Genomic DNA, 13,916 nt, shown 5'->3' with positions numbered 1-13,916 from the left:
AAATCAGTAATTCCAGGAACACCCTGAAGTCCAATTCCAACTGAAAAATAGCATGTGTGCACACACACACACACACACACACACACACACACACACAGACACTGGCACTGGCAGAAGACAGAAGACGGACGTCCGTAAAGTCTATCGTCTGTCTCTCCTGCTGAGTCCAGCAGAGGCTGTGAGAGGTGGCACGACCCACCGCTCTGCTGAAGAACCTTGGACTCACTATCACTAGGATGCAGGTAGAGGCAGGCATCTTTGGTTGGGCAAGAGAAAGATATGCCAACGTAGACTAGAGGAAGAGGACAGTCTGTGCAGGGACACGGGGACAGGGATGCCAAGGGAGAGCAGAAGTTGTGCCTGGCCAGGCCACCACGGAGCCCTGCCACCACTGGCCCCATGAGCACTGGCAGCCCCAACTGTTTCTACCACCTACCAGGATGAAACACCCCAAGATTTATGTGCTGACAAAACGGCAGCATAATTTTTAAAATTCTCTCTTCTTTCACATCAGCTCCAGACACTGTGTACAATTTCAGTGTCCAAGTCAGACTGATGGGCCTTTTGATTGCTTCAGAGGGTGACTCCAGTGAGAGGGGACATGTATGACTATAAACATTGGCTGTAGAAACCCTCAATTGCTTTGAAATGGTAAATTTCCAGGCAAAGTGGATCTGATGTCACACGCCTCCTGCATTAACAGCTTTTTCTTCCTCTTCAATTATTTTGGCTGGTAAGGGAGTGGAAATTACACTTCAGAATATATCGATGGGTATTTTCAGCCTTGCTGAGAGCTGCAAATTATATACCAATCCTGGGAACATTCCCTTAGTTTCCACTTCCCAGTTTCTCAAGGAAAATGGAGGTTTCGATTATAGGCACCATTAGATGGAAGGAAATGCAGGACCAGGACCACGGGTCTCTTTTCAATTCAAATGCTCTCTGGTCTTATCACCTGACCTATTTTTGAGCCAAATTTTGTTCCGGCCCTAGGTGCAGAGGTCCATCCTAACATGTACGAGATGATGAGGTCCTTGATAAAAAGACAAGTATGTCTAACAGCCTGGGTCCAGGGCTTGAATCAGGGCATCTGACAGGCAGGGGCAAAAAAAAAAGCCAATTCTGTCTCTTCATCTTCACACGAGGGATCCAAAAGTCCTGATCTCTGGTGCACACGGCCTCTCTCCCATGCTTAGGTGCTGGGTACACGGGCAGCCTCCCAGCTGCGTCTTTGCCCCAGCTGTGTTCTGGTTTTCTCTTCTCGACCTGACTGGCCTCTTCTGCTCTTCACCTGAGGACCAAACCTGGATTTACAGCTCCCTTCCCTGGCAGACCACAGAGAACTCAAGTTCAATTGAACAAGTCTCCCGAATCTGCTCCACGTCCTGTGTCCCCATTTCAGTTAGTGGTTACCTTACACCAAAGTACTTGTCTCCTTCGCGAGAAATGTACATGTTATTCTCAAATCCTTTCTCTCGCCTCAGCCTCCAACTGATCCCCAAATCCTTTGAGTCTAACCCTCTTTCTCTTCTGCTCCAGTGTTTCTGCCCTAACCCAGGCCCACAGCATTGCTTGCTGGGACTATTGCAAAGTCATTGTAATCCCCCACCACTGCTCTCCAGCCTCTTCACTAAAATTTATAACTGATCATGTCATTCCCTGTTACAAAATCTTGGGTGGCTCTCCGTGGCTTACCAGAATAAGTCCAAACTTCTTACAAAAGCATACAAGACATCTGTTAACTGGCCCATCTACCTCTCTAATCTCGTTACCATCACCACTCCCTACCCAGTACACACCAAACCTCTGACCATTTCCCAGGCTCCCTCCCATACACTTCCACACGTTAGTTCCTTTGTTTGCTCTTCCTCTGTGCAGAATGCCCTTCCACATCTTGTCCACCTGCTTATCCTTAATACTCAGCTCTCAGATGACTCCTTCCTTGGATGAAGTCCCCTTTGTGTTTGACTAGAGGTCTGTTATACCCTTTTGTGACCGTCTGTGCCTATTTCCCCATTATCAGTTACTGGGCTCCTCAGGCGGTGGAATCAGGTTTTGTTCGTTTTTGTATTCCTGGAACCTAGAAGTGCCTGGCGTGGTAGGCATTCGAGAAGGAAAGGGAAGAAAGGGACTGGAAATACCACCCTAATGGGCAAACAGGCATTGACTTACCATCTGAGTGGGCTAGGTGGCATTTTAGTGGGACAGAATGGGAAGTAGCAACCAGCCTGCTGCCCTACTTAACTCATTCATTTACTCATCGCACAGATACTTAGTGAGGGCTGCCATGATGGCCCATGCTGTGCTAGAATCTGGTGATACACACAAGAAGGCTGCCAGGCCCAGAGGAACTCCCATTCGAGGGCGAGAGACAGGCATGTAACAGGCGGTGGCCTGACATTTTGGGCCAGCTGGTCTGCTCTGAGGATCTTTTGCCACTCAGCTCCACAGAGGCTGTGGAGGAGGGGAATGGGCGAAGGAGACAGGCAGTGAGATAGGGAGGTCAGGTAGGCCTTGCAAAGGGCTCTGCCTCCGGGACCAATTCTGCTGACCAGCTGGCTTTATTTATGCATTTCTCCTTTGTAGGAATTCCTTGCTGTTAAGAAAAAGCATTTGACACATTTCTAATTAGCCCTCAAACTCTGCAATCCTATTATTCCCAAATGTAGCAGCTGGGTCATTTCATGATCAGTAATAACTTTTGTAGTTCCGGCAGTTATTCACCAAATCGGGGTCATTCCTTCCCTGACTCCTGGTGGAACCACAGAGGATTTTCTCACCCCCTCATCTGGGGCAGTGGGGTTTGGCTCCTGGCCCCATGGTTGGGGGGCAGCCAGTTGCTCCTGCGGAAGCGTTGGGAGGGAACCTGGGTTACTCACTACACCGGCCCACACTGACCCAGATGAGTTGCGCCCTTTCTCTGGGTTCTAGTCCTGCACCATCTCTCAGGTGCTTGACTTAAGACAGAAATGTATGCTGCACTGAGTACCCTGCCCATCCTTTTCCCTCCTTCCTTCCACCAACAAATACTAAATGAGGGACTTCCCTGGTGGTGCAGTGGTTTAGAAGCCGCCTGCTAATGCAGGGGACACGGGTTCGAGCCCTGGTCCGGGAAGATCCCACATGCCGCGGAGCAACTAAGCCCGTGCGCCACAACTACTGAGCCTGCGCTCTAGAGCCCGCGAGCCACAACTGAGCCCATGCGCCACAACTACTGAAGCCCGTGCACCTAGAGCCCATGCTCCGCAACAAGAGAAGCCACTGCAATGAGAAGCTCATGTACCACAACGAAGAGTAACCCCCACTGGCTGCAACTAGAGAAAGCCCACGAGCAGCAGCGAAGACGCAGTGTAGCCAAAAATAAATAAATAAAATAACAATAAAATTACATTAAAAAAAATGCTCAATGAGCATGGACTATATACACCAAGCAGTGTTCTAAGCACTGGGGAGACAGGTGAACAAAACATGCAAGAAAGCCTGCCCTCATGGAGCTTACGCTCCAGTGGCAGAAACTGATATAAAAAGCCACGGTTCTCAGACAAACAGAATGATGACTAATAAAGAACTGAGTTCCTTTCAAAGAGCCAGGTCCTCAACTTGATCTGTAATGGTTCGTAGAAACTTAACTTATAAAAAAACTTTTCCTTAGATACGCTGGTGCATTAAGTGGGGACAGCTGGCAGTGGGTAGCATACCTGCCACCTGATGGCTGGGTGACCTCTGCAGGCATCAGTCTCTTCATCTGTGAGATGGAGAGGGTCGAGCCTTCCTCACAGGGTCATCGTGAGTATTCTGAGATGGTGTATTGGCACAGTGTCTGTTTCATGGTAACGTACATTCTGTTCACCATCCCTGGCTCCTCTTTCCTGCTTCGAGCAGACATGGGAGTCTAATCAGTTCCCTTCAGCCTCCTTCTGGACCCCTGCTGCAGATGCAGACAGGACAAGAGGCTACTGAGGTGACGCAGAGTCTCAAGGGTAATGGGTATGTGGCGAGAATGGACACCCAGCAGAGGCTGCGGCCGTACACTCTGCCTCTCCCCTCTCCCCCAGCCCCACTGAGCAGAGGCTCTGGAAGAGGCAGCCATACGCCTGTGGGGCAGGACAGTCTTCCCTGTCGGAACTTGGGTGTGGCTGAAGAGGCCTGTCTGGGGTCTCTTCTCCTTCGCGGCCCAGATGAGCAGTCCCCCACAGGTGCCCTGGCGGGCCCTTCGGGAGTCCCCGTCTCCCCAGCAGCCAGCAGCACTGCCTGTGAGAGTGGGCCCCCAGGGGACGCCAGTGGTTACCAAGCACTGGATTTTACTTGCTTCATTTCATCCTACCTTTCCCAACAATGCTGCAAGTTAAGGGCTGTCACTGCCCCATTTCACAGTTGAGGTAACCGAAGCTAAGAGAGGGAGTAAGAATTTGCCCGAGCCACTCTAATATGTGATGGAACCAGCATTTGAATTCAGGCTGTCCAGCTCCAGAGCTCGGGCTTCACACTGACCTATACCCTTTCTGCCCTCTGTTACCAACCCCAATCCCCAAATCCACACATCAAATTCACAGGGGCAGACAGTTCCCTGGGACCTCTGGGAGCACCAGGGCCACGTGGCACTTTGCCCAGCTTACCTGAGTGCTGGCTTCAGCAGCTTTAAAGAGAAGGGGACCGTGCCTGAGAGCACTGTGACAAGGGAGACAACTGGAAGTCCAAAATGGCACAGCTGGAGGGACCTTGGAGGTCATCTCTCGGCAATCCTTCTTTTACCGAAAAGAAAACGGAGGTCCAGAGAGGGAAGTGAGGTCCCTACATGCCGAACTTCTAACACCCTGCAGACTGCCCAGTGGCCTCAGAAGCCCGGCACTGGTGCCCAAACACTGGCATGTAAAATGGATTCGAACCCAGTCTCTCCACCCACCTGTTGTATGACTCTCAGCAATCGAGGGCTTCACTGAGCCTCAGCGTCCTCTCCTGCAGGTTGCGGGGGCTTTAGAGATAATGTGTGTGAGATGCCAGCACAGCAGCTGGCACCTGCTAGGTACTCAGTGAACTGTAGCTACTATTATCACTCTTGTTGGTTTCGAAGTTCAATGATGTTAGGCAACACTACCTCTCTTAGGTGTTGCTTTGATTCTGTGGTTCTGCTAGCTAGGGCCAGAGAGGGAACAATGTTCACAGCCACCTCTGAACGCTGAAATCCATCTCAGGGAGGGCTAAGGCTCAGCTCTGTGTCTCTTTGGGATTAGAATCTGGAAGAATGACCATGGGCTGTAGCCAAGGTGGCAGCTGCAAGTTCCCAGCTCTTCCAGTGTGCATGCGGCTTGAGAGCCATCACTCAGCCTCTGTCTATATCAAATTTCTGTGAGTCCAGTGAGTGAGGTAATCACCTGCCACCTTATCTCCACCACCCACCCCCAGGGAAATTTATTGTGCTCATTTAAGGAAGAGCTAGCTATGAAGTCTAACACCTTCCAGAAAGGCTACACTCCTAGGGGTTTTGGGGGGTTTTTCTTGGTGGTGGGGGGTGAGTGGAGAAGCCTTCTCTTTGAGACAGAGCTACCTGGCGGTGACAATTTGGTGCAGATGTAGAGCATCCTCACCACTGAGCCCTGAGGAATAAGGGGTAAGACTTGTAGAAACCTGCCAAGTTCCAGCTCCTCCTTCCCTCCCTCTCCTCGTGGAGCCCTCCTTCTGGAGCCATCAGTAACCCATCAGCCTGATTTCGGTTTGGCATGGTCCAGCTTCATCCTCCATGCCTAGGGGTGACTTTGGAGCCTCTCGCTATGGGTTGATGTGATGTCTTTGGATCCCACATCCTCTCACCTGGTTCTTTCAAGACCAAAGGCAGCTAGACATAATAGACCAGGCTGGGATGAGAGGAGCAGCCTATATCAACAAAGGGTCATTCCCCAGGTCTTCCCACCTGGCTGACCTGAGAGCCTGTATGGGGGTAGGGACACCAGAAGGGCAGTGCCCTTACATTTCCTCGTCATCTAGAGATGGCTGTGGGGCCTGATTCCTAAGGAGCAAGTCTCCCTAGCTTGCCACAGAGGACATGACCACTGGGTCTGCCCCATGATTGCGGCAGAAACAAGGCAATGGCTTGAAAGTGATGATCTTGGTCTATGGAAATGAATCTTGGTCACTACTGCGGTCTAATTAAACTCCCCACGCAAGGGAGACCTGGGAGAGCAAGGCTGGCCTGCATCTCCACACCATCTCCTACTGCTCCTGACTGCCACGCAGCTTAGGCCTCAAGATTCCCTGCTGTTCTTTTTTTTGCGGCACGCGGGCCTCTCACTGTTGTGGCCTCTCCCGTTGCAGAGCACAGGCTCTGGACGCGCAGGCTCAGCGGCCATGGCTCACGGGCCCAGCCACTCCGCACCATGTGGGATCTTCCCGGACTGAGGCACGAACCCGTGTCCCCTGCATCGGCAGGCGGACTCTCAACCACTGAGCCACCAGGGAAGCCCGCCCCGCTATTCTTATAGATCTCTTTGTGAGGCCCTCTTTTACGTGTCCCCTTCTTTCGAGCGTCACTTTCTTGGTAGGGCCATTTTTGGACTTGTCCTCGTGGTTAGTCTTCTGAGTGAGGAAAGGGTATTGAAGTTAAAACAATGACTTTTCTGCAGCAAAAAACCCATTCAGGTTTTCTTCCTTCAATTCACTTCACTCCAACCGAAGTGTACTGAGCATTTATTACAAAAGTGCTTCAGTCCCGAGTGCTGGAGAAACAGGGAAATGCTGATGGGGGTGGTTGGGGGAAAGCATGAACTGTGACCTCACCATCTGCCTGATTCCCAAGGTAGCTTCATTCAGAGGCCAGGACCTAATGTGGTCCTTCAGATGAGCCAGTGCCCAGGAGTACCAGTAGGATGCAAACACCCTGACAACCCTGTGTCTCACATAAAAGGGCTTCCAAACTCGCCCAGCCTGACCAACTTCAACTCCCACCAATAACTTCCCAGCATCCTGGGCCACGGCACCGCCAGGTAGATCTCTTCCTTAAAAACATTAAGTACTTTCATCCTCTGGACCTTTGCTCATATTGTTCATGCAGCACATCCTGCTCTGTCCTCCCTTTCTTGCCTCTTAAGAATTTATTCAAAGGATTTATCTACCTTCTGTGAGAAGCCTCCCCCTAAGACCACCTTGCAATACAATATTTTTCCTCTGTGATCCCTGCTTGGTTTGTTTATTTAACATCTGAGTGTCTGTTCTATCCCTGATACTGTGCTGATCTCCTAGAACTAATTTAGCCCACCTTGCCTTCTGCCCGGAGTGAGAGTAGTTCACATCAGATTCTCAATGCCACCAGGGCTGGGGCACAATCTCAATGATTTCTGTGTCCGTATCTCTCAACACCGTGTTTTGCACTTTGTTCAAAGTGTCAGACGGAGAGGTGCTTTCTAGACTGGGCTCTGCCCACTACTTAGTCGTGTGGTCTCCGGCGAATCTTCCAGCCTCTCTGGCCGCCTCCCTTCTTCCTGATGAAATGGTGATGATAATACCCCAGGGTTGTCCAGGGGACAACGAGGTGGGGTGGAAGGAAGCATCATGAAAGCTGGGAGCCCCAGGCCAACGGAAAAGGAGGGTTGTTGTACCCCCATTCTCCTTTCACTGGCTATGAAGCAGCGTCTCTTCCCCTTAGCTCTCTTCGAATGTCAAGTGCACCAGCTTCCAATCCCTCCTCGGGGCGGGACCTCCGGCGGCTCGGAATCCTAGGCTGCGGAGGATTCCGGTGCAAACTCCAGACCCTCCTCCCGCCCAGCCGCCCCTTTCCAAAGACACGCCGAACACACCTTAAACCCTGTTCCAGAGCGCAGTCCAGAGCGCAGTCCAGAAAGGCAGCTCCGCAGCGCGGGCCCGGGCCGGGGTCGCGCATCTCCAACCGGTGACTCAGGGCCGCTCGGTCCGGGGGTGGGTGGAGGTAGGCGGGACAGACCAGGGCCGCGCGCGGGCAGCCGCCAGGAGCTCGGTCGCCGAGCCGTTGGAGCCGAGACTGGCTCTGGCCCGTCGCCATTCCGCCGCGGGCGTCTGCCTCGCCGGGCCTTCCTCCGGCGCCGCTTTGCACCCGCTACGCTCCTCTCCCGGGGCTCAGCGGCCCCGCAGCCGGCCTGGGCTGGAGCGGGGGGCGGGCTCTGCGCGCGAATGAATGGGCGCCCGCGGGAGGCGCGCGCCTTGGACTGAAGGGCATTAGGACCGCGAGGATCGCTCCGTGCTTCTGTCTCTCCCTATCACCCCCCACCTCTCTCCTTTTTCTGCTCTGCGGGACTGTGCAGCCCGGCGCGAGCGAAAACAAACAGCTGAGGCTGCGAGTGCCTCCGCCCCGGCTCCGAGAGCACGCCAGCCCGGACCCCTACTCCGGGCGCCCAGCCGCCCACCATGAGGAAGATCCGCGCCAATGCCATCGCCATTCTGACCGTAGCCTGGATCCTGGGCACTTTCTACTACTTATGGCAGGACAACCGAGCCCACGCAGCATCCTCAGGCGGCCGGGGCGCGCAGAGGGCCGGCGGGAGGCCGGAACCGCTCCGGGAGGACCGCACCATCCAGCTCATTGTGAGTACGCGTTGCGAGCCGAGCGGCCGGCCGGGGAGCCGCGGCGCGCGTCCTAGCCCCGAGCGGCAGCAGAGGGCGAGAGGCCGGGCCGGGGGCTGCGTGCCCGCCGCGCCCCGCCGGCTTTGTATACGTTGGAGCATTCCTGTCCGTTGTTATGGAAACCTCTGTCGGGTTAGCGGGGTCAGGGCGCAAGGATGGAGGGAGGGTGACAGCGGGTGGGGGTTGGGAGAAAGTACTGCAAGTTTGGTGGGCCCGGCGTGCACGCGCGACTGGGAACGTGGCGGCTCTCTGGGCGCTGCGCAACCTGGGCCGGGGGCCGAGGGCCGAGGGCCGGGGGCCGAGGGCTAGGGGTTGTCCGCGTCTCTCCTGCCCCCGAAGGCGGCTGGACCTTGCGCGGCGAGCCGGCAGTGGGAACCACTCGCTGCTAAGCGCGTAGGTGGTTGTGCGCACCCCCCTTCAGCCCCTCGAGGGCAAAGGACGTGGGGTGGGTGCCCTGGGTGAGGCAGGGTAGCTAGGGACTTGCTGGACTTTGAGCTCCCTTCTCAGCCCGGGTCAACTTGAAACTGCTTTTTTAGGGGGCACGGAGGACTCCCCACTATCACCCCCGGGGTTCTTCGGGTCGGGGAAAGGTCTCGTCCTGAAGGCGTCCCACGCCCCAACACCAGTTCATCACGACGCGCTAACTAGCAGTGTCTGCGCCCAGGCTCGGAGATTGCCTCTCACGAGGTCAGCCCCGCGATCTCAATGCGAGCGGGGAAACCAAGGCGGCGGGGCACGGCGGAGGTGCGGGGGAGCCCCCCAGGCGCTCCGGGGACCTGGGCTGGGGCGTGCCTGTCGCCGCCTCCGCCCGGGCCCCGGGAGCCGGCTGTGTGTGGCAGGGGCACCTGTTGAGACGGGAGGCTCTGGAGCCCGCGAGAGGCGCGCTCAGGCGGGCCGCAGTCTTCCGATGGGGGCGGATGGTGGGCGAGACTCTTGGGCGACCCGACTCGCAGGACAGACTGCTGGGCCCGGGGCAGCCTGGCCGGCGGGGGCCGGAAAGAAGGAGAGCAGAGTGAGGGGCTGAGGGTGGGGGAGTGGAGCAGGGTGGCCATTCTGAAAGATCTGGGTCTGGGGAGGCAGGGGTGAGGAGCTCCTGGAGAGGAGCAGGGTCAGGAGGGCAAAAGCTTGTGTGGAGTAGACTCTGAGATCTTTGTGCCAAGGCAGCTGAGCCCCAGGAATACGGTGTGTTGTTTGTAGTGGCGGTTGTAGGCGTGGAAGTGCTCTCGTAGTCCCATCCTGCCCCAGATTCCCTTTCTTGTTACCTACCCGGAAAGAAGTGAAAATCCCCTGCAAAAGAACCATATTTCCAGGCTTTGCCTGAGGAGACCTTGGGGTTTGTGGGTTTTCCCCAGCCCCACTCCCGCATTGCCAGATCCCCGTCTGGTTGAGCTCTCTGGGGGTGAGCCTGATTAGGTGGAGTGTTCCCTTCTGGGCTGAGGGTCCCTGCCACTAAGACACTGTTTCCAAAGCACTTGTGGATGTTTGGACGGAAAGGCTGATGAGGGAAAGCCTTCTGTGTTAAAGACCCCAGAATGTTGGGATCTAGGTGGACAGATTCAAGTCGGAACTGGGCAAACCAGGAGTGGCCCCATACCCCCAGGGAGCTTCCACAGCAGGGACTCATCCAAGCTGCCCTGTTCTTACGCTCTGAGAGGGCCAGCTCTGGTCCAGGGTAGGAGGGCCTGGAGTGGCAGGGGAGAGGCAGGCTGCCCAGATGTCCTGTCCTTCTCTGTGGTGACGTGATGGAAGGAGGGTCTGAGCTGGAAGAGGAGGAGGGGAGAGAGGAGGGGGAATGGAAGGGAAGAGCACAGAGATACTAACTGCTGCTCAAAGCCTGAGGCTGGTCTCATCACAGGTGCCTCTGCTTCAGAATCCGGGAAAGCCATTCAGACTGAGAGCCTGGGAATGGTGCTGGGGGCTTGGGGGGTGCATTGCTGGAGGTGGGCGGCACTCGTTTTGAGGGGTGGCAATGGCAGGTCATGGAGGCTGCAGTGACCATCCTCTCGGCCCTCTCCCTGTTCCCATGGGGTTTGACTTGCTGCAGATTAGAAGAGGGCTGTGAACTGGAAGCCGAATGAGTTTAAAGTGTGAAGGAGTATCGGGGAGCCAGGAATGGAGGTGCAGGAAGAGAGGGAGAGTGGAAGTTCCTGGGAGTGAGTCTGGAGCCTTCTCTGGCCACTCGGGGCATAGCCAGCTCCCTCGTTGTTCTTAGGCTTTAAGCCCTGAATGTCTCTTCCATAGGCATTGATCCCCAGTCACACCCTGCCTTTGACACAGCCTTGCGTTGTATTCCCATATTCGGGGTATTTCGCTTCAGTGGGACTTTCAGTCATCGGCCTGTCTCCTCGTTGAATGGAAGCTGTCATGCAGGGACAGTGCAGGAAGCTTCTTGCATCCCCACCTTGATGAGCACAGCAAGACTTAATAAGTACTGTTACACGAGTGAAGTAGGATTTCTGCCCAACTCTGGGAGCAATGACCCAAGCTTCATATCCCACTAATACTTTATTCCAGCTCCAGCTGACTATAACTAGAGAGCCAGGGGAATGTGTGTTCAGCTTCTCTGGGAGGTAAACCCTTTGTTCAACTTAAAAGGGGCAGGTGCAGCTGAAGATTTAATTTCTCTTTGAAATCTGTGGTTAAACTCTCACTGGTCTTCTTGCCATTCCAGAACATGTCTCTGTCTAGTTGGGCCAGAACGTGCTGCATGTGGATTTTCAGATTCTTAGGGAATGATGTGGCTAGTCCGGCTGACAGAGGCTGAGAAAATTCAGACAAGCATCATCATCACTCCCCTGGGGAATCAGAGAGCTGAGCTGGAAAAGGGAGGTTCTGCATAACAGCCTGGGCCAGGAGGCAGCTCTGTCTTCACAATGTCTGGGTGATTCCAAGCCAGCCAAGTTGTTTCTGGACCTTGGAGGCAATTGTTTGGCATTGCAGGGTGTCGGCATGGCAACCGTATGGCCCAGATATCTCAGGGAGGTCCTAATTTTTTTTTTTAACATCTTTATTGGGGTATAATTGCTTTACAATGGTGTGTTAGTTTCTGCTTTATAACAGAGTGAATCAGTTATACATATACATATGTTCCCATATCTCTTCCCTCTTTGTCTCCCTCCCTCCCACCCTCCCTATCCCACCCCTCCAGGCAGCCACAGAAAGGGAGGTCCTAATTTTTAATATTCTGTCCTGTTGTTAGCCCATGTGTCATAAATTTTGATGTGAAAAATTGGTTATAGAATCTGTAAAACTGAAGGGAGATACTGACTTAATCCATAAATGGCTGCTTATGATGTGGCAGGGTTTGTGATTTTTCCATGCTGTACGTTATGGGCAAGGCAGTGGATTTGGGGATATCCACTCGAATCTACATTGATGCTTGCTGGCCCTGGACTGCAGCCAAAGCAGGAGGTGGAGCAGACACAGCTGGCCTTCAGTCTTTAGGACTCACAGTCGGGAAGAACATTTGTGATTGGTTTGGTTTTCCATATGCTAATTCTCTAATAGGCATGGGTGGGATGCTAAGGTGTTACATGGAATTTCACTTTACAGACATATTTTTAAAAGACTGTCCATTGTGGGTATTTTCAGGATAGGTGTACTCATTTGCAATATCTCCTATTTGAAACCATGAACGTTTTAGGCAAGAGTTTTCCTAAACTGGAGTTTTTTTATCCTACAGTTGGGATACTGCTGAGTGAGCATGGGCAAAAACTTACGTCTCTGGACCTTGGGTATTTTATATGTTAAATTTGGGTGAGGGAAATTCCCTGGTGGTCCAGTGGTTAGGACTCTGCGCTTTCACCGCGCAGGGCACGGGTTCGATACCTGGTTGGGGAACTAAGAAAGAGCCCACAAGCCTCACGGTGTGGCCAAATAAATAAATAAATTTGGGTGAAATGGTTTGTTAGGTGTGTTGATCCGTGGATAAGCTGATGATAGCTTCCTTTCTAGAAGCAAATAAATGGCTTTAAGAGAGTTCTTTTGAATGGTGTTATGAGATTTATGGCTAGCTGAGGGATACCCCTGTCCGGAGTTGGTCCTGTAGTAACCCCTGAGGCCGCACAGGGATCCCCACTTACCTAGTAGAAGGGAACAAAGAAGATGGCTTTTCCAGCACTGTTCTCTGAAAGCAGAGGCTTCAATTAAAATAAATATAAATTAAATTATATTTAATTTGTGTAGGTGCCTAGTTCCCTTTGCCCCACAAACACCCCCAGTTCCCTTTGCCAAAATGTCTGAACTGAAAGGGCTTGATTTCCCATCACTGAATTACTCTGTAGGGTTCCAAGGAATGGAACTGGGGCTAGCGGGTAAAAGTTGCCGGGAGAGAGATTTGTTTTTACCAGAAGCAGCACTTTTTCACTGAGCTGACTGTCACTGGAATGGTTCGAAGGCTGACCAGCGTTTCTCTTCACACTCCCTGTGGCCAGGTCAGCGCTTTCTTCCAGCAGCAGTGGGAGGAGGAGAAAACGGCTCGCGGTCCTGACTGTCTCGGAGATGTTAGGCAGCTCTGTAACCGAGTTTGAAATAGGGCCCAATTATTATACTGCAAGAGACCTGGCGCCCTGGGAAGCAAGGCTGGCTGAACACACTGAGGCCAGGGAGGAGGGTGATGAAAAAGAAACCCATAACTGCCACAGTGCTGTCCCCTCCCTGTTCCTTTGGAGCTGCCAAACAGGGAAGGAGAGGGGGCCAAGGTTGGTCAGAGGCAAGGCTGCAAAGCCAGAAGTGCTGGTCTTCAGGCTCTTTCCTGCTCCCCAGAACGAGGCCCACAGAGGTTTTCCACCCACCTGAGGCCCCTTGAGTCTGACCTTCCCATATACCACTTCTATTTCCCTCATCCAGCCTGGGGAGAGTTTCCAGGTGGCCTGTCCTGCGTCCCGGGGCCCTGCCCATTGCTTTCCGGGGCGGCGCCGGCTGGCAGTGCTCCTGAGCTGTGTTCATGGAGGAGGCTGAAGCCCAGACCTGCCTGGCTCGCCAACACCCTGAATTTCAGCCACACCCTTTGCCAGTATCTGGTTAGAGACAGTAAGGCCACCGGAGGACTTCTGTGAACATTTCAGAACCGGTAGGAGTGGCAGACAAGGGGTGTTTGGGGACAGAGGGGGCCATCATTATACTCTGTAGGCAAGATAAGGCTCAGGCCACAGCTGGGGAGACACCGAGGCAAGTCTGCCCCAGGTATGGCCTTTCCACTTTTCTGGACCTATTAGGAAGAGCTGCAGGTTTAGCTTAAGGGCACCAGTGCCACTTCCTTGCCATTCCATGAAGTGAGGTGTGGCTCCGTGAAGATGAGGACAACACTGTCTCAGAGCATGGGGGGGCGG

At 53.7% G+C, this 13,916-nt stretch overlaps 1 protein-coding gene across 1 annotated transcript in view; it reads left to right on the top strand.

Moving 5' to 3' along the window:
• Positions 1-8,270: 8,270 nt before the first annotated feature.
• The window catches only part of GALNT16 (polypeptide N-acetylgalactosaminyltransferase 16), a 99,192-nt gene continuing 93,546 nt past the window's right edge, over positions 8,271-13,916 (top strand). Inside the window, exon 1 of the mRNA XM_007454445.1 lies at positions 8,271-8,547. Coding sequence (XP_007454507.1) covers positions 8,371-8,547 — 177 coding nt within the window. The 5' untranslated portion in view covers positions 8,271-8,370. The remainder of the gene's footprint in view (positions 8,548-13,916) is intronic.

The sequence above is a fragment of the Lipotes vexillifer genome, unplaced genomic scaffold (assembly GCF_000442215.2).
Source record: "Lipotes vexillifer unplaced genomic scaffold, Lipotes_vexillifer_v1.1 scaffold197, whole genome shotgun sequence".
NCBI lineage: Eukaryota > Metazoa > Chordata > Mammalia > Artiodactyla > Lipotidae > Lipotes > Lipotes vexillifer.
The sequence above is the reverse complement of the archived record's forward strand: the minus strand, read 5'-3'. Positions and strand labels throughout refer to the sequence as shown.